We start from the raw sequence: 24,208 nt of genomic DNA, 5'->3' as shown, positions 1-24,208 counted from the left end.
TATATTCCGACAACAGGGGGATTGTTGAGGAACGGTTGAGATGTATGCATATATATCCATGCATGCCTGCAAACACGTGCGGGCATGTATGGTATATATGTGCATACATGAGACATAGCATCATGGGACGATGTGCACAGATGTGCCCAGCATCTGTGCACGTCTGCCCATGGTGATCCCCAGGGGCTCATGTTGGCCCCTGTGGGAAATATGTGCCCCCTGATAGTGTAGGGGCTTGTGCCCCCTGATAGTGTAGGGGCTTGTGCCCCCTGATAGTGTAGGGGCTTGTGCCCCCTGATAGTGTAGGGGCTTGTGCCCCCTGATAGTGTAGGGGCTTGTGCCCCCTGATAGTGTAGGGGCTTGTGCCCCCTTATAGTGTAGGGGCTTGTGCCACCTTATATATCCCCTTATATAATCCCCCTTAGATATGATTAATGTATACATGTGTATGGATGTGCCCCAAGCATCAATACGCACGTATATTATATATATATCCCCCCCCCCTCCTACAACTGAAACCAGGTGCATCGGTGTGAATGTGCCCCAAGCATTCGCACCGATGCAATCTGGCTAATTACATCAGAATGACCAGACAAGGGTCCGGTCATCCTGATGGATACAAAGAGCTCAGATTCAACAGAATCTGAGCCCTTTGTTGTAATTATCCTCAGCGCTGCTGGAGATAATTACACATGATAGAAGAAGGGGAGAAGCCTCTCCTCCTTCTATTATGTGCATTCCGACAGTGCGATTACCATCGCACTGTCCGGAATGCGAGGTGCAGCAGGCGGGAGATCAAAGGCTTCTCCCGCCTGTCTGCAGCGCGTCCCCGATGTGCTGGCCGGCGCAGTGACGTCATATCACTGCGCCGGCCCACGTGGAGGATGGGAGCGCGCACGCGCCCCCTGGTGGCGCGGGAGTGCGGGCCGCCGGGGGATAAATATCCGGCGGCCCCGGCACTCCAGAGTTAGGAGAGGGCCCCCCATCTTGAGAAGCGCATCGGCGCTTAGGCTCTGGGCCCCCACGTGGAGGAACGCGTCTCGTCCTCCGAGGGGGTGAGGATCGGGGCCCCCACTGGAGAGCGCATCGGCGCTCAGGACATCGGGACACCCCCCCACTCACCTTATAGAGGAGCGCGTCCTGCGCTGACCCGACCGGACCCAACCCCTGCAGCCCTTACCCCCCCTTCAGGAGGAGAGCGCATCCTGCGCTCAGGAAGAGGGACCCTGCCGGACATCTCCACCCCTGGACGGACGAGCAGAACCCTAAGTATCACCCCCTTTATCCTAACCCTGTTACCCCTGGTCTCCCCTGGTTACCCCTGGTCTCCCCTGGTCTCCCCTGGTCACCCCTGGTCACCCCTGGTCTCCCCTGGTCCCTGTGTGCCTACTCTCCCCTGGTTCACCCCCCTATAGACCCCTGTACCCTGAATAACCCCTAATCCACCCCTATCCACACCACCTCCCCTGATAAACCCTTTATTACCCTGATCCCTGGTTAACCCTATATCCCCTGATCCCCTACTGACCCCTGGAACCCTAACCCTGATTAACCCCTAGTGGTTACCCTGGTCCTGTAGAGCATGCTTCTGCTCTGCAAACAAATCCTTTTAACCCTTCGTCATACCCCGTAGGGACAGTGAATAGTCAGGTGGGGTGGGTTCATATACTTGAATGTGTAAATTGTATAGTTAGTTGATGGGTGGAATTGGGAATGTGTAGTGTAGTTTAGGATTGTATATTTAGTGCTGTATTGTAGTGTACTGCGTGCGTAGTGTATTGTAGTGTACTGCGTGCATAGTGTATTGTTAGTGTATTGCTTGGTGTAATAAATACTGTTATATTTATACCCTTTTGTGTAGCGTGTACTTGTTAGCGGTAGCAAGTTAGTAAGGCGCATGCAGTTAGCATAAGTGATCAGTGTAGAGCATAGCGAAAGTATTGTAATTGTTATATAAAGGCATAAATGGGCGGAGTTATCACTAGATGGCTCCTCCCATTTATGAATATTAATTATCGATATTTGCATAAATATTGGTGATTAATATTCCCCCTTTACAGTGGGTCAGGCCAGGCCGGGGGGGAAGGTCGAGCCAGTCCAGATTTGCTGCAGCGTCAGCAAAAGGATTGTGCTTCTTGTTTAACGAGGGGGATGCAAATTTGGTGCTAAGTGCAAATTCAAGCACGAATGCTCCTTCAGTGGGGGCAATTATGGGGCGAGTCGATGTTTTAAAGGGGCATGGCAAAGGGGGAGATGCCGGTGCGACTGGAAAGGATGTGACCGTTTCTAAAAATATATCCTGATCAGGAGGCAGCGTTGTTGTTGCGGGAGGGTTTTCGTTTGTTCCGTCGGGTGCTGTTTTGGGCGTAAGGAATTTGCCGTCAGTGTGGAAATTTGCTGGAGTGGTTGCTGATAAGTTGAAAAAGGAGGTGCAGTTTGGTAGGATGCCGGGTCCGTTTGCAGTGCCCCCTTTTTCAAATTTATCATTCCTGCGTGGCGCGTTGTTCAATGATGGTATCGACCCAGAGCTTTGTTCTGTGGTCTATACTTCATTTGATGCGGCAGTGAAATGGGTTCGGCGATTGGGGGCTGGGGCATTGCTGGCGAAGGTGGATGTGGAAGCGGTGTTTCGCTTGCTTCCAGTGCATCCAGAGAGTATGCATTTGTTGGGAGTTATTTTGTGGACCGATGCCTTCATATGGGGTGTTCGCTGTCGTGTGCATACTGTGGGGATTCGCTCTGGTAGACAGAGTGTGCGGACGCAGTACATAGGCAAATTACCAGTTCTTAAATCAAATTTCCGTGTTTATTCACACATAAAGCAAAAACAAAACGTCACTTTGCAGTCTTGGTGTTAGTTCACACACAATGGAAAGTCCACATAGCAAAAATCACCTTGTTGGTAGTTGTGCCTCCAGCAGTCCATAGCAGGCACCCAGCACTTTGACTACTCCCAGTAAGAGCCTTCCCAGATCAGCTATACAGCCATACTAAGTATTAAGGTGTCAAACAGCAACTGCTGCTGACACATAAAAACCGGCTCTTACTCCACCGAGGCCAGGAACCTCGGTGACACGTACCTATCATCTACGATGATTCCTTGTACCTTCTTACAATACTTTGAAACTTTTAGTACGTTTTTCGAGTGGGTGGTGATTGACGTTTCAGGTTGCCGGTCCATAATGCATTATTTGGATGATTTTTTTTGTTTGGGCCCTCCAGGTTCCGGGGTCTGTTCGTTATTGTTGCACACTCTGGGCTCAGTATTTGCAGGTTTCGGGGTTCCTTTGGTGGCAGAAAAAACGGTGGGCCCAGTCACGGAACTTAGTTTTTTTAGGTATTGTCATAGATATGGTTAAGATGGAGTGTCATTTGCCGGAGGACAAGCTGTTAGGGTTGCGGCGGGAAGTAGCCAGGGTGGGTCAGAAGAGGAAGATTCGGCTGCGGGAGTTGCAGTCTCTTTTGGGTAAGCTTATGCCGATGGCTAGAATTTTTTGAAGAAGACTGGCAGCAGCTATTGCAGGTGTGGCTTCTCCCTATCACTTTGGTTGAGTCTGGGGTTGCGGGGGGACTTGAAGGTTTGGGCCTCATTTTTGGATTCTTTTAACAGCCGCACGATGGTTATGGCAGGAATTGTGGATTCTTTCGACTTCGAGATATATTCAGATGCGGCTGGAGGAGTGGGGTTTGGGGTGTATTGTCAGGGTCAGTGGTGTGCAGAACGCTGGCCTGAGCAATGGGTTTTCAGGGGTTGGGTGAGGAAGTTGGCTTTATTGGAATTATTCCCAATTGTGGTGGCAGTGGCTCTTTGGGGGGATTTTTTCCAGGACAAAAAAGGGTGTTTTCACTGACAATTTGGGTGTGGTGCAAGCAATTAATAGTTTGTCCACTTCGTCCCCGCCGGTTGTTTGATTATTACAGCAGTTAGTGTAGGCCTTCATGACACTAGTAAAATGGAGTAAAAAAAAATCACTTTTATTTATAAAAAAATACCAAATTGCCAAAAATTTGGAAAAATGTGCAAATTTTCAAGTTTCAATTTCTCTACTTCTATAATACATAGTAATACCTACAAAAATAGTTATTACTTTACATTCCCCATATGTCTACTTCATGTTAGGATCATTTTGGGAATGATATTTTATTTTTGGGGGACGTTACAAGGCTTAGAAGTTTAGAAGTAAATCTTGAAATTTTGCAGAAATTTTCAAAAACCAACTTGTTAGGACCAGTTCAGGTCTGAAGTCACTTTGTGAGGCTTACATAATAGAAACTGAAGGCAAATGTGACTCCATGTTGTCTTCTCTATGATGTATAGAATTGTTATAATATCTCACCTACGCACTTCACATCCTCCCCCCCTGTGAGTTAGGTTCACTTATCTGTCTCAGGACAGATTCTGGGAATCTCCCAGAATTAGAACAAATGTTCTAATTCACTCAGGGTCATTCAGCACAACAACGTACGTTCTTATATGTGACGTATTACATACCCATAAAAGGGATGTTCCAATTGTATCTGTATGGGCGTCAATGTTTATCATTTTATGATTGGTTTAACGCTATTGTTGTGCAAACTTTTCTGTTGCCTATATGAGGCCAAGCAATAGCATAATAAAATCAGAGTGTTTCTCAGTGATGTGCGTGTCTGTTATTGCCAACTGAGAAACATCTCTCCTGACGTCAGTGACATCAAACCAAGGTGGTCGTAGAGGTCCAGAAAGGCCCAAATCCTTTCAGTTGGGGGATCCGTTCCGGGATAGAGAAGGCCATCCTCGTGTCCGGTAAGAGAGACATCCCTTTTGTCCACTGCCGGGTACAAGGGCACTGGCCACATCTCTAGCCGTGAGTTTTTATTATGTATCCGGGATACATTGTTAAGCCTTAAAAATAAACTCCGGGAGTTTATAATGAGTACTTGGAGTACTTTCATGAATAAGGCCGGCACTTGGAGTGCCATGCACGGAAAAAAATCTCCGGGAGATTTGTTTTGTGTCAGGGACACATCATAGGATCACATGATCCATTCCGTAAGTTGTTGTGTGTCAGGGACACATCATAGATTCTCCGGGAGGTCTATTTACTTTATCTAACTGTCGACAGAGATTTTTTTTGTACCAGAAGTACATGTAAGAGAACAGTCTCCGGGAGACTGACCTACCTTGGTTTGATGCATACCTATATTTAGAGTATAAGATACATAGAGTCTTAAGATTAATCTGTTTGTGTGAGAGCTATTGTTCTGGTGGTAAGTGTAAGAACATATCTCCCTGTAATATTATCACTCTGTCATTTGATGCAGTTTTTTTTACTGTGGGTGAAGGAAAATCTAAGTGTGAGTTTCCCCCTCCCAACCAGAGACTGAAGGCTGCAAAAAAACTGACAGCCAAATTCTCCTTCCTAATCTCATGTTGATTGTAAAGCAGCGCATTTTCTCATGGACCTCAGACAAAATTTTGAGAAACATTTATATGAGAAGGAGGCAGCGGGATGCTTTGAGATCAGGAAGATACAGACCCCCCACACATAGTTGCAAACGTTCAGGAAAACCGTGAGTAGACAGCCGAGACATTTCTCAGTTGCTCTCAGCCATCTATTGCAGAAGCTGTCTGTTTCAGCGTGATAGACTTGAAAAATGCTTTCTTCTCTATTCCGGTTGATAAGTGGACCAGACTAATTTTGCTTTTTCCTTTGAGCGATGTAAACTCACCTGGTGCAGGATGCACCAGGGATATGCTGATTCACCTGTAGTGTACAGCATTGTCCTCCAAGCCAGTTTAAAACACTGGCACGCCCCCCAGGGTTCTGTGCTCTTGCAATACGTGGATTATTTGTTATTGTGCAGTATGTCAGAGGAGGCCAATGTATGTTTATCTTTGTTGAAATGGTTGTCTGAATGTGGACACAAGGTGTCACGCAAGAAAATGCAATGGTGTAAAAAGCAAGTTGAATACTTGGGCTTTGTTCTCACAAAGGGAGAAAGGAGAATCAGCACAGAAAGATTCCAGTCTGGTAGCGGGCCTGGTCACCCCACACACCAAGAAAGTGAGGCCGGACGAAGCGGCACGCTTCAGGGGAGGCCGGCATGAGGGGTTTTGTGAGCAAGGGTCAGGGAAGGTAAGGGTTAAGTGGATGAGTGCAGGAAAAGGGGGGAGGAGCTAGAAAGGGGCGGGGAGCGGCAGGCTGAAGTAGTGGTGAGGCAGGTCAGCGCCCGCCATTTTAGGAGCAGAGAGCCAGCATCTGGCAGAGAGCCAGCATCTTCTGAACTGCAGCATCGGATTCAGCAATGGCAGAAGCAGTGGAGGTGATGCTGCGGCGCTTGAGGGAAGCGGCGGACACCAGGGGCAGCGACTGGCTGGAGCAGCAGGTGACCGCATTGCTAGGGGGGGCGGAGGTGGGTACGTCTAGCCCTACTCCAGCAGCTACACGGCCGCGGCGGGTACGGCCGCCGGCGCGCCTGAGCCCTGATTTACCCCCCCGGGTCCGGCGCCGTGTCAGGAGCCCCACAAGGGACCCTCCACGCCGGGAGCATTCTAAGGCTACTGCGACCTCCCGGCGTGGGAGGAATCCATATGTCCGGCGGGACCCTCCAGAGGCTGTGGGGCCTTCCCCTCAGCCCATCGCGGCAGCAACAGGGGAGTCAGGACCTGGTTCTGCAGGATCCCCTCCTGTCCCCAGGAGTCGGAGGCCTGCTCAGCGTGGGAGAGGTAGTGGCAGCAGAGGCAGCAGCGGGGCTGCGCGGTCGGCCAGGGCGGCCCGGCGCAGGCCCTTACAGGATGAGCCCCTTTCAGTGGCACACGAGGCTGCGCCTGTAGGTGCCAGGGACGGGCGCAGGCCTTGCCATGATGCGCTTCTTACAGAGGAGGAGGACGAGGCTGTTCTGGACGGCTCCCCGCCCCAGAGCAGGCCTCTTGGGCATGAAGACAGGCGTGCAGATGCTTATATGGAGGACAGGGAGTTGCGCAGGCCATTTCCTGAGGGCGGACAGTTTGCTACTGGTCCTGACACCGTGGAAGACAGAGGGCGTCCCAGAGCCATTCCTAACGCACCCAGCAGTGATCCGGCTGGGGTGCTGCCGGCGAACAGCGCAAGTACCCATCAAAGGAATGTCGTGGATCCAGGAGTCGTCCGTCAGGAATCAGGACCTGCGGCTGCCGGGTTCACAGCACCCGGGCAGTTAGGTGAGACATCACTGGGAACACTGTTATCTATATTTAATGTGGCGCCTGGGGCGGGGGGGAGCAATAGTGCTATTATCGGTGGTTTGGGGCGCTTGCTGTGTGGTTTAGCTGGGGTTAGTCAGGATAGGGGGGCAATGGGGGCTACCCCCTTAGCAGCGTGGGGGTTGGGGGCAGAAAATAGCAATGTACCGGCGACCGCTAACAATAGTAATGTAGCAGTGGCCAATAGCACAGGTGTAGCCGAATCAGTGTCAGTGCAGACGCAGGCGGGAGGTGAGGAGGATAGGCCCAGATTAGATGACGCCGCAAAAGGGGAGGTGTATGTTTGCTTTGAGGGTCCCCTGGGAGCGCATTTGAAAACGGAGGTGCGTGAGAAAATTTGGAAGGGAGAGTATATAGAAATTTTTTCGCTGCTTCCGTTGGAGCGGTTCAACCTTGATGTGGTAAAAAAGGACGGAGTAAGAAAGGAGGATGATGATAAGCGTCGCTATCGCCTTATCCCTAGGTCATTTAGTAATTGGCTACAGGCCTTTGCTATTTTGGCAAGTGTGATTGGGGAGAAGAGTCCGGAATGCTGTTCCCCTTTATTTTGCTATCTGGATGCTATTGGGGAAGCCTATAGAGTGTATGGGGGTTCCGGGTGGTTACGGTATGACGAGCAGTTTCGTCAGAGGAAAGCAGTCCGTCCTAATATGAGATGGGACCATAAGGACATTGCGTTATGGATGAGGGTGACAGCGCCAGGTAGGAGTGGTCAGTCCTTTCGGAGTGAGTCAGGGGTTGGGGTACAGCAAGGTACAGGGACGCCCCCAGTTGGAAGAGGATACTGCTTCCTTTTCAATGAGGGAAGTTGCAAATTCGGCCAAAAATGCAAATTTAGGCATGAATGTTCCGTGTGTGGCGGGGGCCATGGGGCTAGCAGATGTTTTAGAGGGGGTAGACAAAGGGGGGGGGATAGTTTTGCAAAAGGGGCAGACCCCAGTGCGAGTGGAAAGGATGGTGGGGCATCTAAATAGATATCCGAACCAGGAGTTAGCTGAATTTTTGTATTCAGGGTTTAAGTTCGGTTTTCATATACCTTCACACCCGTTACCAGTCTTAGAGAAGCGGAAGAATTTGCGCTCGGCATTGCAGTTCCCGGACATAGTGACAGGAAAGTTAGCTAAAGAGGTTTCCCTAGGGAGGATGGATGGTCCGTTTGTTACATCACCCATCAGTAACTTGCGAGTTTCCCCTTTGGGTTTGATCCCTAAGAAGGAGCCTAATAAATTTAGGCTCATCCACCATTTATCATTCCCTAAGGGTGCGTCGGTCAATGAGGGCATTGACCCGGAACTTTGTTCTGTGGTTTATGCTTCCTTTGATGCGGCTGTGGAATGGGTAAGGAAGCTGGGTCCGGGTACCCTGTTGGCAAAATGTGACATTGAAGCGGCATTTCGGTTGTTGCCAGTTCACCCGGATAGTTTGTATTTACTGGGTTGTTTTTGGAATGGCGCATATTTTGTGGATAGGTGTTTGCCAATGGGCTGTTCAATATCGTGTGCATATTTTGAGCGTTTTAGTTCTTTTCTGGAGTGGGTGGTGGTTCAGGAATCAGGTTGTCACTCTGTCATTCATTATTTGGATGATTTCCTGTGTTTGGGGCCGGGGGGATCTAGGGTTTGTTCGTTGTTGTTATCCACATTACAGTCTGTTTTTGAGTGTTTTGGAGTCCCGTTAGCGGTGGACAAAACGGTGGGGCCGGCTACTGAGCTAAGCTTTTTGGGTATTGTCATAGATACACAGCGGATGGAGTGTAGGCTACCAGTAGACAAAGTGTCAGATTTAAGAACAGAGGTGGCGGCGGCATTGACAGCAAAAAAGATTCGTCTGCGGGACCTGCAGTCTTTGTTGGGCAAATTAAATTTTGCATGCAGAATCCTACCTATGGGCCGCATTTTTAGTAGGAGGTTGGCTTCGGCGACAGGAGGGGTGGTGTCTCCCCACCATTTTATTAGACTAGGCAGTGAGTTGAAAGGGGATTTGAAAGTTTGGGATTCCTTTTTAAAACAGTTTAATGGCAGAGCATTAGTTATGGGGGGGGTGGTTGATGCGTTTGATTGCGAATTGTTTACGGATGCTGCGGGTGGAGCGGGTTTTGGGGCGTACTGTGAAGGGCAGTGGTGTGCGGGTCGGTGGCCTGAGTCCTGGGTACGAAAAGGGTGGGTAAAAAACGTGGCATTGTTGGAACTCTTCCCCATTGTGTTGGCAGTCACGCTCTGGGGGGAGAAGTTTCGGCACAAGAAGGTTCGTTTCCATTGTGACAACTTGGGAGTTGTGCAAGCCATCAACAGTGTAACGGCTTCTTCCCCCCCAGTTATTTGCCTATTGCAGCAGTTGGTTCTCCGGTGCTTGTCCCTTAATGCTTGGGTGTTTGCGGTGCATGTGCCTGGTTCCTCTAACTGTATAGCTGACGCACTTTCTCGTTTTCAGTGGGAGCGGTTTCGCCAGCTGGCCCCGGAGGCGAGTCAGGTCGGATTGGTGTGTCCAGAGTCGTTGTGGGAGATCCTGGAGGTACCGTAGCTTGTCTGTTGCAGGCATCATTGAGTGAAGGCACGTGGAGGATGTACGATAGGGCTTGGAGTAGGTGGCAGCAGTGGTGTAATGACCTAGGGGTCGAGGTACTGGACGGGGAAATTCCGTTGTTACTGTTCATTGGCCACGTGAAGGATCAAGGTTGGTCGGTTGCCAAGATCAATGGTTGCATGGCGGGCTTGGCTTTCGGATTCAAGTTGCGGAATTCCCCGGACATTACTAAGTCCTTTTTGGTCCGACAAATTTTGAAGGGTTATAGAAGGTTTCAGCGTGTCAAAGATTCCCGCCTACCGGTGTCCTTTTCGTTATTGTTACAGTTAGGGGAGCAGGTAGCTGGAGTGTGTCGCTCGGCTTGGGAGGTGAGCTTATTTAGACTAGCCTTTGCTCTGGCTTTTTTCGGAGCCTTTCGTTTAGGGGAGTTAGTGTGTGCAAGTGTGCAGCGGGAAGGGGGTCTGAGGAGTGAGGATGTAACGTTATATGACGACAGGGTGCTGATTTATCTGAGATTTTCAAAGACGGATCAGGAGGGGAGGGGTCATTTAGTCTCATTGTTTGAGGTGCCGGGATGTCTAGTGTGTCCAGTACGGTGTTTGCGTGATTTTCAAGGAAGGGCAGGGGTCGCGGCAGGCCCGATTCTCAGACATGAGGATGGCTCCTTTTTATCGCGATTTCAATTTATAGCGGTATTCAAGAAATGTTTGCGTAATCTAGGAATGGACTCTGGCAAGTTTACGGGTCATTCCTTCAGGATAGGTGCTGCCACGGAGGCTGCTCGCTTGGGGGTGCGAGATGAAGTGATTAAGCGTATTGGGAGGTGGGAGTCGGAGCGTTTTCGGCTGTATGTGCGTTTAGGGGCAGTTTAAGGCTGTGTCTAACCATGTTTGTCTCGTTCTTTTTTCAGGTGATGCCCCGTTATTAGTTTGGATCCTGGGCCATTCGTTCGTGTTCTGGGGGGCATTACGAGCGGATGTTCGGCAGAATGGGCGGCAGCTGGGGTTTGATCGGGGGACAGCCATAGTAAGATGGATCGGACGCAGAGGTATGGTGTGGGGTAGTGTTTTGCAGGAGGTTCATCGGCAAGCCAGGTTAGATAGAGTCCCAGATATCTTGGTGTTGCATGTTGGGGGAAATGACCTAGGGGTCCGACCTTGCAGAGAGTTGATCAGGGATATACGTTTTGATTTTTTGCGTTTGTGGTCCCTCTTCCCGTCAGTTGTCACTGTGTGGTCGGATATTGTCCCCAGGAAGGTCTGGAGGGAGGCGAGATCGGTTGAAAGGCTGAATAAGGCTAGGATTAAGCTGAACAGGGTGATTGGGCGGTTCTGTGCCAAACATGGGGCGGTGGTGGTGAGGCACCCCGAGTTGGAAGCAGGAACAGGAGGCTTTTGGAGACAGGATGGAGTCCACCTCAATGCGGTGGGCATTGATTTGTGGTCACTGGACTTGCAGGGAGGTATTGAAACAGCCCTCCGGGTGTGGCGGAACGCGCGAGCTTAAGGGCTGTCAAGCTGCGCGTTGTTGGCGGGGGGAGGTCATAGAAGCTGGGGCTACTGGATGGTAACGGTGAATGAGAGGGCCTCAATGGTGGGGCTGGACTCTCAGAGTTGGGGCACCTGGTTGGCTTGGTATGGCGTCCGTCAGTTGGTGTCCCCGAGCTTGTGGTACGCGGCTGGGGGCAAGATGGAATTGCCGTGGTGGTTTGTGGTCGTTTAAGGTGCAGTTAGGCGGCTTCTAGGACCTCCCTCGTCAGTTAGACATGTATATATTTATATATATATGTCATTGTTATATCAAGTGTTATGTTTATTCATGTTATTTATATTATTTAATAAAAGACGGCTGCTGTGGCCGATTTAATCCAAACAGTGGCTGTGTGTGGTTATTGGGAGAGGAAATGGGGAAGGTTAGTTAGCTAAATGATGGGGTAGTGGACCCGAGCGTAGCCAATAACCCTACTCAAGTGAGGCCGGACGAAGCGGCACGCTTCAGGGGAGGCCGGCATGAGGGGTTTTGTGAGCAAGGGTCAGGGAAGGTAAGGGTTAAGTGGATGAGTGCAGGAAAAGGGGGGAGGAGCTAGAAAGGGGCGGGGAGCGGCAGGCTGAAGTAGTGGTGAGGCAGGTCAGCGCCCGCCATTTTAGGAGCAGAGAGCCAGCATCTCCCTCCCTCCCTCCCGTAGTGTGTACTTGGATGTTTCAGGGCGGCAACGGTATATTATAGAGGGGATGCATATATAAAAAAAAAAAAAAAAAAAATGTGTATTTTATAAATAAATAAATGTATAAAAAAAAAAAAAAAAATGGACAAGGGGTGGTGGACGGAGTGTGTCGTTAAGTGTTGCGTTTGTCGCAGCAGTCGTGGCGGGGGGAGGTCATAGAAGCTGGGGCTACTGGATGGTAACGGTGAATGAGAGGGCCTCAATGGTGGGGCTGGACTCTCAGAGTTGGGGCACCTGGTTGGCTTGGTATGGCGTCCGTCAGTTGGTGTCCCCGAGCTTGTGGTACGCGGCTGGGGGCAAGATGGAATTGCCGTGGTGGTTTGTGGTCGTTTAAGGTGCAGTTAGGCGGCTTCTAGGACCTCCCTCGTCAGTTAGACATGTATATATTTATATATATATGTCATTGTTATATCAAGTGTTATGTTTATTCATGTTATTTATATTATTTAATAAAAGACGGCTGCTGTGGCCGATTTAATCCAAACAGTGGCTGTGTGTGGTTATTGGGAGAGGAAATGGGGAAGGTTAGTTAGCTAAATGATGGGGTAGTGGACCCGAGCGTAGCCAATAACCCTACTCAAGAAATGTTATCTTTCCTTGGTGTGATAAACTACTGCAGACAATGGATTCCTGATTGTTCCTACCTTACTATGACAATGTAATGAGACAAGCCACTCTGGCAGACATGCCAGATCTCATCAGGTGGTCTAAGGAAATGTTTAATGTATTTGATTATTTGAAATGTTCTTTTAATGACAAGTCCAGGTTTAGGCCTCCCTGACTACAAACTCACATTCCACGTATATGCTCGACAAAATTGTAAAACCATGGCGGGTGTGCTGACATAGTATCACGGAGGCAAGTTACGTCCTTGTGCTTTTTTCTCAAAGGTGGTTCTGGCATCCGTCCAAGGAATGCCGGCCTGTCTGAAATCTCTTGCAGCCTGTGCTGTGATAGCTGAGCTTGCAACGCCACTCACAATGGGACATGAGACTATCCTGTACACCACACATGATGTAGTAGGCCTTCTCAAAGGCATACACACACAGCACATGTCTGCACAAAGACTATCTGGATGGGAGATTCTACTCCTCAGCAATCCCTCCCTCCAAATCAAATACGCAACACACACCTCAGGTCCAGCACCTATCTTGAATGCCCTATTAGGACTTAAAGGACCTGAGGATCACTTGATAGAGGTACATGATTGTATACACGCCATACAACATAAGACATCACCCCGCTCTGATTTACAATCTGTACCAGTAGAAGGGGCTCCTGATGTTTTTATTGATGGATCCTGCAGCAGACCAAATGACAACACTTATCATGCAGGATATGCTATTGTTATGCTACCCGATATTGTCCTGGAAGCCAGACCCATCACATACCAATCTGCACAAGCAGCAGAATTAATTGCACTCACAAGAGCATGCATACTACATGAAGGCAAGCCAGTCACCATTTACACTAACAGCAGGTACGCACATGGAGTGGTCTGGGACCACGGGGTCATTTGGCAAAGGAGACGATTCATTGCAGCTGATGGTAAGCACGTCTCACATTCACAACTTGTCATACAACTTTTAGAAGCCATAAGATTTCCCTGACAAATTGCAATTGTCCACTGCAGGGCGCATACTGGTGGTAAAGATCATGTGTCCCAAGGCAATGCCCTGGCAGACGCGGAGGCCAAGAAGGCTGCACTGATGGCCCTGGCCACATTGCAGATGGTAAAATTAGTACCTCCTTCACTTGAGTTAACTCAGATGCTTGTGGATCTCCAGTCCTCAGCTACTGACGATGAAATGGCTGATTGGTGTTATCCAATCTTGCAGAAGACTCCTAGGACAGGATTATTCTGCAAAGAGGGGGAAACATGCATACCACAGCACAGCTCCGCTCTGTTCATTGCACATTTTCATGGAGTAGGACACAACAGCATTCAAACAACACACATGCTGCTAGCACAGAACTTTTATATTACAGGCATTAAACAGTTAGTGTCAGATTATGTGGGAAGGTGTATCACATGTTTGAGGAACAACCCAAGCACCAATGTAACCAGATTGATTAAAGTACTAACTGATATTGAGGAAAAAAGTTGCTTGTAAGTCTCCTTGTCTTCCACAGGAACCAACTCACCCATTCCAAGTGGGAGATATCGTGCTGGTAAAGAAATTAAAGAAAGGAAAATTCGCAGGAGACTTCACCTACGGACCACCGACTACAGTGGTAGCCGCGACCCGCACAGCAGTACTCACGGAAGAAGCATCTACCTGTATCCACGCCACCAGAGTGAAACTGCTAAAGGAGGCACCCCAAAAGGAGGTAATAACGGGGACAGACAGTCCTGACCTCGAAAAAGGACAAAGTAAGGTACTAACGGGAGCAGACAGCTCTGACCTCGAAAATGGACAAAATGAGGTACAAACGGGAGCAGACAGCTCTGACCTCCACCAGGATGCACTCCCTCAATTCTGGAAGATGGCACAGACAGTCCACTTGGACTGTGGGATTACTGACGATCCTAATAACTCTGCCGGAGGATAACAAAGCTGAAGTTGCTATAACTCAGAAAGGTGGAATCACTACCTTCTGGTACAATTCCTCCAGTACTCACGTTGCAACTTACTCCTTCTGTTTATGCAGCATAATGAAGTGCAGTCCTTCCACGAGATGCGGCAACCACTATCAGAATGGACATACCCTCAGAAACAAACAAACCCCCTCAAACCCTGTATCTTAACTTTTAACAATATGAGAGCAATATCTGACCCAACATATGAGGATACCCTCTTGCAGAAGAAACTGGGTTCTCTGATGCCAACCTATGGTTAGAATGGATGAAGTACAGTGCTGCTTCAGTAAATAAAAGTAATTGTTATATATGTGGGACCGCTAAGTCTCACCTAGGTACTGTGCCCTTATTATTACCCTCTAATGTTGAGGAATGTTTTTTGCAATTATTCTCAAATTAATCTAGTAACCAGTCTGCATGTGAAGAATGGAAGCAAAAATACCCTGGTGCAGGTATACATATCTATCCTGGTAACTATACCTGCCACAGAGGGGGAGATCAAGGAAGATCCCTGGGTAATTTCACTGAAGGATACTGTGCAACTTACAGTGAAACAGATACCTCCCTCACACAGAATCAAGTATACTCGATTGGAGATGTATATTGGATCTGTGGAGATGTAAAGATAGATCTAGATAGAGGGTTCCTGGAAAGGAGAATGCACCCTTGCTAAAGCCATCATGAACATACACATCTTCACTGAAAATGACTTGCCATCGGGTTTCCCTACAGCCGCAGGGGGACCTGATGAGGACATTTCTCCTGAATGCTACAACACAGTACTAATGCCCACATTGTGGCCCCTCACAGTACAAATTCCCACCTTGTGGTCCCTTCAAAATAGTTATGTCCTCCTTGTGGCCCCTCACAGTAGTTATGCCCACCTTTGTTCCTGTCACAGTAGTTATGCCTACTTTTGTGTCCCCTCACAGTAGTTATGCCTACTTTTGTGCCCCCTCACAGTATTTATGCCCAGATATGTGCCCCCTCACAGTAGTTATGCCCAGATATGTGCCTCCCTCACAGTAGTTATAGCCAGATATGTGCCCCTCACAGTAGTTATGCCAAATTATGTGCCCCTCACAGTAGTTATGCCAGATACAGTATGTGCCCCTCACAGTAGTTATGCCAGATATGTGCCCCTCACAGCAGTTATGCCAGATATGTGCCCCTCACAGCAGTTATGCCAGATATGTGCCCCATCACAGCAGTTATGCCAGATATGTGCCCCCTCACAGTAGTTATACCCAGATATGTGCCCCTCACAGTGGTTATGCTCTTTTGTGCCCCCTCACTCTAGTTGTTTTATTCCTGCTTTTTTCCAGCTTTATGGGGGGGGGGGGGAATATACAGTTGCAAGAAAAAGTATGTGAACCCTTTGGAATTATATGGATTTCTGCACAAATTGGTCATAAAATGTGATCTAATCTTCATCTAAGTCACAACAATAGATAATCACAGTCTGCTTACTAATAACACACAAAGAATTAAATGTTACCATGTTTTTATTGAACACACCATGTAAACATTCACAGTGCAGGTGGAAAAAGTATGTGAACCCCTAGACTAATAACATCTCCAAGAGTTAATTGGAGTGAGGTGTCAGCCAACTAGAGTCCAATCAATGAGATGAGATTGGAGGTGTTGGTTACAGCTGCCCTATAAAAAACATACACGAGTTCTGGGTTTGCTTTTCAGAAAAAGCATTGCCTGATGTGAATGATGCCTCGCACAAAAGAGCTCTCAGAAGGCCTACGATTAAGAATTGTTGACTTGCATAAAGCTGGAAAGGGTTATAAAAGTATCTCCAAAAGCCTTACTGTTCATCAGTCCACGGTAAGACAAATTGTCTATAAATGGAGAAAGTTCAGCAGTGCTGCTACTCTCCCTAGGAGTGGCCGTCCTGTAAAGATGACTGCAAGAGCACAGCGCAGACTGCTCAATGAGGTGAAGAAGAATCCTAGAGTGTCAGCTAAAGACTTACAAAAGTTTCTGGCATATGCCAACATCCCTGTTAGCGAATCTACGATATGTAAAACACTAAACAAGAATGTATATCATGGGAGGATACCACAGAGGAAGCCACTGCTGTCCAAAAAGAACATTGCTGCACGTTTACAGTTTGCACAAGAGCACCTGGATGTTCCACAGCAGTACTGGAAAAATATTCTGTGGACAGATGAAACCAAAGTTGAGTTGTTTGGAAGAAACACACAACACTATGTGTGGAGAAAAAGAGGCACAGCACACCAACATCAAAACCTCATCCCAACTGTGAAGTATGGTGGTGGGGGCATCATGGTTTGGGGCTGCTTTGCTGCGTCAGGGCCTGGACGAATTGCTATCATCGAAGGAAAAATTAATTCCCAAGTTTATCAAGACATTTTGCAGCAGAACTTAAGGCCATCTGTCCACCAGCTGAAGCTCAACAGAAGATGAGTGTTGCAACAGGACAACGACTCAAAGCATAGAAGTAAATCAACAGAATGGCTTAAACAGAAGAAAATACGCCTTCTGGAGTGGCCCAGTCAGAGTCCTGACCTCAACCCGATTGAGATGCTGTGGCATGACCTCAAGAAAGCAATTCACACCAGACATTCCAAGAATATTGCTAAACTGAAACAGTTCTGTAAAGAGGAATGGTCATGAATTACTCCTGACCGTTGTGCACGTCTGATCTGCAACTACAGAAAACGTTTGGTGGAAGTTATTGCTGCCAAAGGAGGTTCAACCAGTTATTCAATCCAAGGGTTCACATACTTTTTCCGCCTGCACTGTGAATGTTTACATGGTGTGTTCAATAAAAACATGGTAACATTTAATTCTTTGTGTGTTATTAGTTTAAGCAGACTGTGATTGTCTATTGTTGTGACTAAGGCTGCGTTTACACCTGAGCGTTTTACAGCGCGTTCCTACGTGAAATTATATATGAAGGGGCCCCGCGCACATAACTGGCTTTGTGTGTAAAGTATTTTACTACTGTCTGAAACAAGCTTTCTCATATTGATAGAATGGCCAGCCTCTGTACTCACTGTTACTATGAATGCACTGCAGCGAGCGGCAGCGAGCTGGCCGGCCGGCGCGTGACTGACGTCACTTAGTAACGCTCCTGCTTCCTGAATTAAGTGGGAGGAGCGTTACTAAGTGACATCAGTCACGCGCCGGCCGGCCCACTCGCTGCCGCTCGCTGCAGTGCATTCATAGTGAAAGTGAGTACAAAGGCTGGCCATTTTATCAATAGGAGAGAGCTTGTTTCAGACAGTAGTAAAATACTTTACACACAAAGCCAGTTATGTGCGCAGTTTAGGACACATGAGGGGACACATAGGGCCATGAGGGGGACCAGCATAAGATGCTATATGTGTGTCTTATGCTGGCCCCCCTCATGGCCCTATGTGTCATAGCACACATCCCCTATAACAGTGCCATCCACAGATCCACCCCATAACAGAGTCATCCACAGATCCCCCATAACAGTGTCCTCCACAGATCCCCCATAACAGTGTCCTCCACAGATCCCCCATAACAGTGTCCTCCACAGATCCCCTATAACAGTGTCCTCCACAGATCCCCCATAGGATGCCTCTGTTGTCAATCACACAAACGCGCGTATTACGAGCGTTTCCTAAATACAAAAACGCCCCAAAATACGCCTCAAAAACGCCTGTAAAATGCGCATACCCAATACGCTCAGGTGTGAACCCAGCCTTAGATGAAGATCAGATCACATTTTATGACCAATTTGTGCAGAAATCCAAATCATTCCAAAGGAATCACATACTTTTTCTTGCAACTGTACATACTTACCCTCTTTCCTGATGGCGTGCTCCCACACTCACATTGCGCTGCTGGCTGTGCTGGAGGCCGATTTCTGGGCCTTCAGCGCTCCTTCCACAGCCAGCAGCACTATGTGTGGCCTGCAAGGGGGAGTGCTGGAGCTCTGAAGAACAGTGAATGTCACCGCCAGTTCTGTGAGAAGGTCTGACAGACGCTCTTCTCTACCTCTTGTATGACGTTCTTTGTTTTGGTTTCACCTTGTCATCTCCTTTCCTTCTGCCAGGTGTCACTTATTTAGACTAATCGTCTTCCTTTATATTCCCTCCCATACTGCCTCACTTTGGGGTTTATACTAGTTCCTGGATAAAGTGTTCACTGCTGGTGGCTGCTGCTGCTGTTTGCTCAGATAAGTCTTTTCCTTTATTGTGTTTCCTTGCTGGCTCGATTCTAGGTGACCCTGACTCGTCCGTATTAAGTGCAGGGAACCGCTGGAGTTGCCCCCTCACCGGGAGTATGACTGCCCTATTAATCTCATCCCAGGCGCCAAGCTGCCAAAATCACGATTATACAATCTCTCACAAACTGAAAGAGTCACTATGTGTACTTATATCTCTGAGAGCCTGAGAAAGGGACACATCCGACCCTCGATGTCACCTGCTGCCGCTGTTTTTTTTTTTGTTAAGAAAAAAGATGGTTCTTTAAGACCTTGTCTGGATTTCAGGGAGCTTAACCGTATCACGATTCGTGACCCTTATCCGCTTCCTCTGATCCCGAACCTGTTTAACCAGATTGTTGGGGCTAAAGTTTTTTCTAAGTTGAATTTAAGAGGGGCATACAACCTAGTCAGGGTCAGGGAAGGGTACGAATGGAAGACGACCTTCAATACCCCTGAGGGTCATTTCGAGAATTTGGTTATGCCCTTTGGTTTGATGAATGCTCCGGCCGTCTTCCAACATTTTGTGAACAGCATTTTTTATAATTTAAAATACAAAACAATATACTGGGCACTCGCACTAAACGTGGAAACATACGACAATATAGTAGTTTAAACAGTTTATTAATAAGCTTGATGTGAATAATATAAAATAAAATAAAATAATACACAATATACTACACTGGGCTTATTTAAAAGTCAAAAAATGAATACATTAGGTATAAAAACCGTGAAGTAACGTTAGACTAAAATTGATACAATAAATACAAGGAATTAATAGTACAGTTGAAATAAAAGATAGCAGCGATGATGTTTCATAAGTAATGTCTCATTCCAATTTGGGAATAGATAGTAGGTTGGGAAAAAGTCTCCGATTATTTCAAAGGACAAAGAAAGCAGTAATCTGTTGTAGTGAGTATTTGGTTGCGGCGTCCCGCTTTTACTCACTGTTCAGTAGTTACTGATGTTAAAGTCACTGCTGGGGTTCTGGTTCTCTGTGTCTCCGACTGCTCGCCTTCTGGTTATCTCTGCCTCCGGTCTATGTGGCTCTAGGCACCGCTCCGTGCGTTTTCAAGAGCCGATGTCCTCCAAGCCTCTATTTGCCTGCTTCCACACTGGTATGACTCTGCAGAAAAAAGAGCTTGTTCTCTGGATATGAGAACTACAGGCTCCTCGTGAGTCAGCGTGCCAGGTCCTCTTTGCTTGAGAAGCGTGCAACGTGAAGCCCCGAAACGCGTTTGATGCAAGACCCCCAGCTTACCTACAAACGAACTCCTGTGTACCCATTGCCGCAGTCAGTCTAGGTTGGCGCTATAAATCCGGCACGCTTCTCAAGCAAAGAGGACCTGGCACGCTGACTCACGAGGAGCCTGTAGTTCTCATATCCAGAGAACAAGCTCTTTTTTCTGCAGAGTCATACCAGTGTGGAAGCAGGCAAATAGAGGCTTGGAGGACATCGGCTCTTGAAAACGCACGGAGCGGTGCCTAGAGCCACATAGACCGGAGGCAGAGATAACCAGAAGGCGAGCAGTCGGAGACACAGAGAACCAGAACCCCAGCAGTGACTTTAACATCAGTAACTACTGAACAGTGAGTAAAAGCGGGACGCCGCAACCAAATACTCACTACAACAGATTACTGCTTTCTTTGTCCTTTGAAATAATCGGAGACTTTTTCCCAACCTACTATCTATTCCCAAATTGGAATGAGACATTACTTATGAAACATCATCGCTGCTATCTTTTATTTCAACTGTACTATTAATTCCTTGTATTTATTGTATCAATTTTAGTCTAACGTTACTTCACGGTTTTTATACCTAATGTATTCATTTTTTGACTTTTAAATAAGCCCAGTGTAGTATATTGTGTATTATTTTATTTTATTTTATATTATTCACATCAAGCTTATTAATAAACTGTTTAAACTACTATATTGTCGTATGTTTCCACGTTTAGTGCGAGTGCCCAGTATATTGTTTTGTATTGTTCATTTGTTAAAGGAAGGGCGAATCCTTTATTACTGAGAGCACCTCCCTCTGTGGTTTCACTCACTCCTGTGCGTCTCATATTAGCTACTCAATTTTTTATAATTTAATGTGGAAATTTGTACTGGTGTATCTAGATGACATTTTGATTTTTTTCTCCTGATTTCAAGACTCATCAGGACCACCTATGTCAGGTCTTGCTGATTCTAATAATAAATTAGAATAAATTGTACGCTAAACTGGAAAAATGTGTGTTTGTGGTTCCGGAGATTCAATTTCTTGGTTTTCTTCTCTCGGCTTCTGGTTTTCGGATGGACCCTGAGAAGGTCCGCGCTGTGCTTGATTGGAAGCTTCCTTAGAATCAGAAGGCGCTGATGCGGTTTTTGGGTTTTGCCAATTATTACAGAAAGTTCATTTTGAATAATTCCTCTGTTGTTAAGCCACTCACTGATATGACTAAAAAAGGGGGTGGATTTTTCCTCGTGGTCGGTAGATGCGCTTAAAGCCTTTTCTAGTATTAAAGACTGTTTTGCTTCCGCTCCCATTTTGGTACAACCTGATGTCTCTCTACCTTTTATTGTTGAGGTGGATGCTTCTGAGGTGGGTGTGGGTGCAGGCTTATCTCAGGGTCCCTCTCCTGCCAAATGACGGCCGTGTGCCTTTTTCTCAAGGAAACTTTCCTCTGCAGAGAAAAATTACGATGTGGGAGATAGGTAGTTGTTGGCCATCAAATTAGCTTTTGAGGAATGGCGCCATTGGTTAGAGGGAGCCAGACACCCTATTACCGTGTTTACAGACCATAAGAATCTGGCCTACTTGGAATCGGCCAAGCGTCTGAACCCGAGACAGGCCAGATGGTCTTTGTTCTTTTCTAGGTTTAATTTTGTTGTTACGTTCCGCCCTGGGGTTAAACATGTGAAGGCGGATGCCCTGTCAAGTTGTTTTCCAGGAGGGGGGAACTTTGAAGACCCGGGTCCCATTTTGGCTAATGGGGTGGTCATCTCTGCTCTTTATCCTGATTTGGAGGCAGAGGTTCAGGCAGCCTAGGTAGAGGCTCCTGATCTTTGTCCTCCTGGGAGGTTGTTTGTGCCTCTCGCTTTACGACACAATGTTTTTAAGGAGCACCACGATACTGTCCTTGCTGGGCACCCGGGGAGTAGAGCCACAGTGGATCTCATTGCTCGGAGATTCTGGTGGCCAGCTCTTCATAAGACGGTTGAGAGTTTTGTGGCAGCCTGCGAGACCTGCGCTCATGCCAAGGTCCCTCATTCACGGCCATCGGGTTCTCTCCTCCCGTTACCCATTCCTTCCCGTCCTTGGACGCATCTGTCCATGGACTTCATTACGGACCTGCTTCGTTCCTCGGGTAAGACTGTGATTCTGGTGGTTTTAGCAAAATGACGCATTTCATTCCCTTTCCTGGGTTACCCAATGCTAAGACGCTGGCGCAAGCGTTTGTTGATCACATTGTTAAATTGCATGCCATTCCTTCAGACATCGTTTCTGATAGGGGCACGCAACTTGTTTCCAGATTCTGTAAGGCCTTCTGTTCTCGCTTGGGGGTTCGGATGTCGTTCTCTTCTGCTTTTCACCCGCAGTCGAATGGTCAGACCGAACGCGTCAATCAGAATCTGGAGACACATCTGCGCTGCTTTGTGGCGGAGAATCAGGAGGATTGGTATTCTTTTTTGTCTCTTGCTGAGTTTGCTTTAAATAACCGTCGCCAGGAGTCCTCTGATAAGTCACCATTTTTTTGTGCATATGGGTTTCATCCGCAGTTTGGGACATTCTCTGGAGAGGGGTCTTCTGGTTTACCTGATGAGGAGAGATTTTCCTCGTCTTTGTCATTTATTTGGCAAAAGATTCAGGGTAATCTGAAGAGGATGAGTGAGAGATATAAGCGTGTGGCGGATAAGAGACGTGTGCCTGGTCCGGACCTGAATGTGGGTGATCTGGTGTGGTTGTCTACAAAGAATATCAAACTTAAGGTTCCCTCCTGGAAGTTGAGTCCTAAGTATATTGGGCCTTACAAGATCTTGTCCGTCATCAATCCCGTTGCCTTCCGTCTTGATCTTCCTCAGACTTGGAAGATCCATAATGTTTTTCACAGGTCCCAATTAAAACCTTATGTCAAACCCACTGTACCCTCCTCTTTGCCACTCCTCCGATTTTTGTTGATGGTAATCTTGAATTTCAGGTCTCTAGGACTGTGGATTCTCGCATTATCCGGGGTTCTCTTCAGTACCTCGTTCATTGGGAGGGTTATGGTCCTGTGGGTCCCAGTGGCGGACATTAAGGCCACTCGTCTCATCAGGGCTTTCCATAGGTCTCATCCTGAGAAGGTGGGCTCTGAGTGTCCGGAGTCCACCCGTAGAGGGAGGGGTACTGTCACCGCCAGTTCTGTGAGAAGGTCTGACAGACGTTCTTCTCTACCTCTTGTATGACGTTCTTTGTTTTGGTTTCACTTTGTCATCTCCTTTCCTTCTGCCAGATGTCACTTATTTAGACTAATCCTCTTCATTTATATTCCCTCCCATACTGCCTCACTTTGCGGTTTATACTAGTTCCTGGATGAAGTGTTCACTGCTGGAGGCTGCTGCTGCTGTTTGCTCAGATAAGTCTTTTCCTTTATTGTGTTTCCTTGCTGGCTTGATTCTAGGTGACTCTGACTCCGTCCTTATTAAGTGCAGGGAGCCGGTGGTCGTGTCCCCTCACTATTATAGGGTTTTCAGGTGTCACACAGTCTTAGGTACGTGGGCATGCAATCATCTACCATTGAGACCCTTGCATGTGCATAGCAGTCAGGGAGAGCTCTTAGGGTTTTAAATGGTTTACCTATATGCTCCTTAGTTTGGGATCAAGCCAGTCAGTCATTTATTTATAAGTTCCAGCTATCTGCAACTTCACCCCTGACAGTGAAGCAGGGAGCGGAGAGGTCTTCCTGCTTCACTCTGAAAACAAACAGCCTCTGCGCCCCCTCATGTTTGAAGAGCGCTCTGATGGGGCCCGGTATTGTCATTGTACTTCATGCTGGGCTCCGTCAGAGCGCTCCCATTACGCGTGATTGCAGCTTGCCCCCTCCCCTCGTCTGTTTCTAAAAGCATGGTTTGGCGAGTTGGGTGTGGAGCAACTTGTCTGGCCCACACTAGTGATGTCGCGAACATAAAATTTTCCGTTCGCGAACGCCGAACGCGAATTTCTGCAAATGTTCGCGAACGGGCGAACCGCCATAGACTTCAATAGGCAGGCGAATTTTAAAACCCACAGGGACTCTTTCTAGCCCCAGTAGTGATGGAAAAGTTGTTTCAAGGGGACTAACACCTGGACTGTGGCATGCCGGAGGGGGATCCATGGCAAAACTCCCATGGAAAATTATGTAGTTGACGCAGAGTTCGATTTTAATCCATAAAGGGGATAAATCACCTAACAATCCAAATTTTTTTTGAACGTGGTTTAAAACA

General features: G+C 47.6%; 1 protein-coding gene across 1 annotated transcript; it reads left to right on the top strand.

The window, feature by feature from the left end:
- Positions 1-6,187: 6,187 nt before the first annotated feature.
- On the top strand, positions 6,188-11,383 carry LOC120995011. The gene is made up of 2 exons (XM_040423962.1): positions 6,188-9,733; positions 10,656-11,383. The coding sequence occupies exons 1-2, from the start codon at positions 8,021-8,023 to the stop codon at positions 10,671-10,673; spliced, it is 1,731 nt and encodes a 576-aa protein (XP_040279896.1). The 5' UTR covers positions 6,188-8,020; the 3' UTR covers positions 10,674-11,383.
- Positions 11,384-24,208: the final 12,825 nt, after the last annotated feature.

The sequence above is a fragment of the Bufo bufo genome, chromosome 3, assembly GCF_905171765.1.
Source record: "Bufo bufo chromosome 3, aBufBuf1.1, whole genome shotgun sequence".
Classification (NCBI taxonomy): Eukaryota; Metazoa; Chordata; class Amphibia; order Anura; family Bufonidae; genus Bufo; species Bufo bufo.
This window is presented reverse-complemented; position numbering and strand designations above follow the sequence as displayed.

What these genes read in the sequence shown, in the direction of transcription:
- LOC120995011 (XM_040423962.1), top strand. Translation starts at nt 8,021, where the DNA reads ATGAGGGAAGTTGCAAATTCGGCCAAAAATGCAAATTTAGGCATGAAT.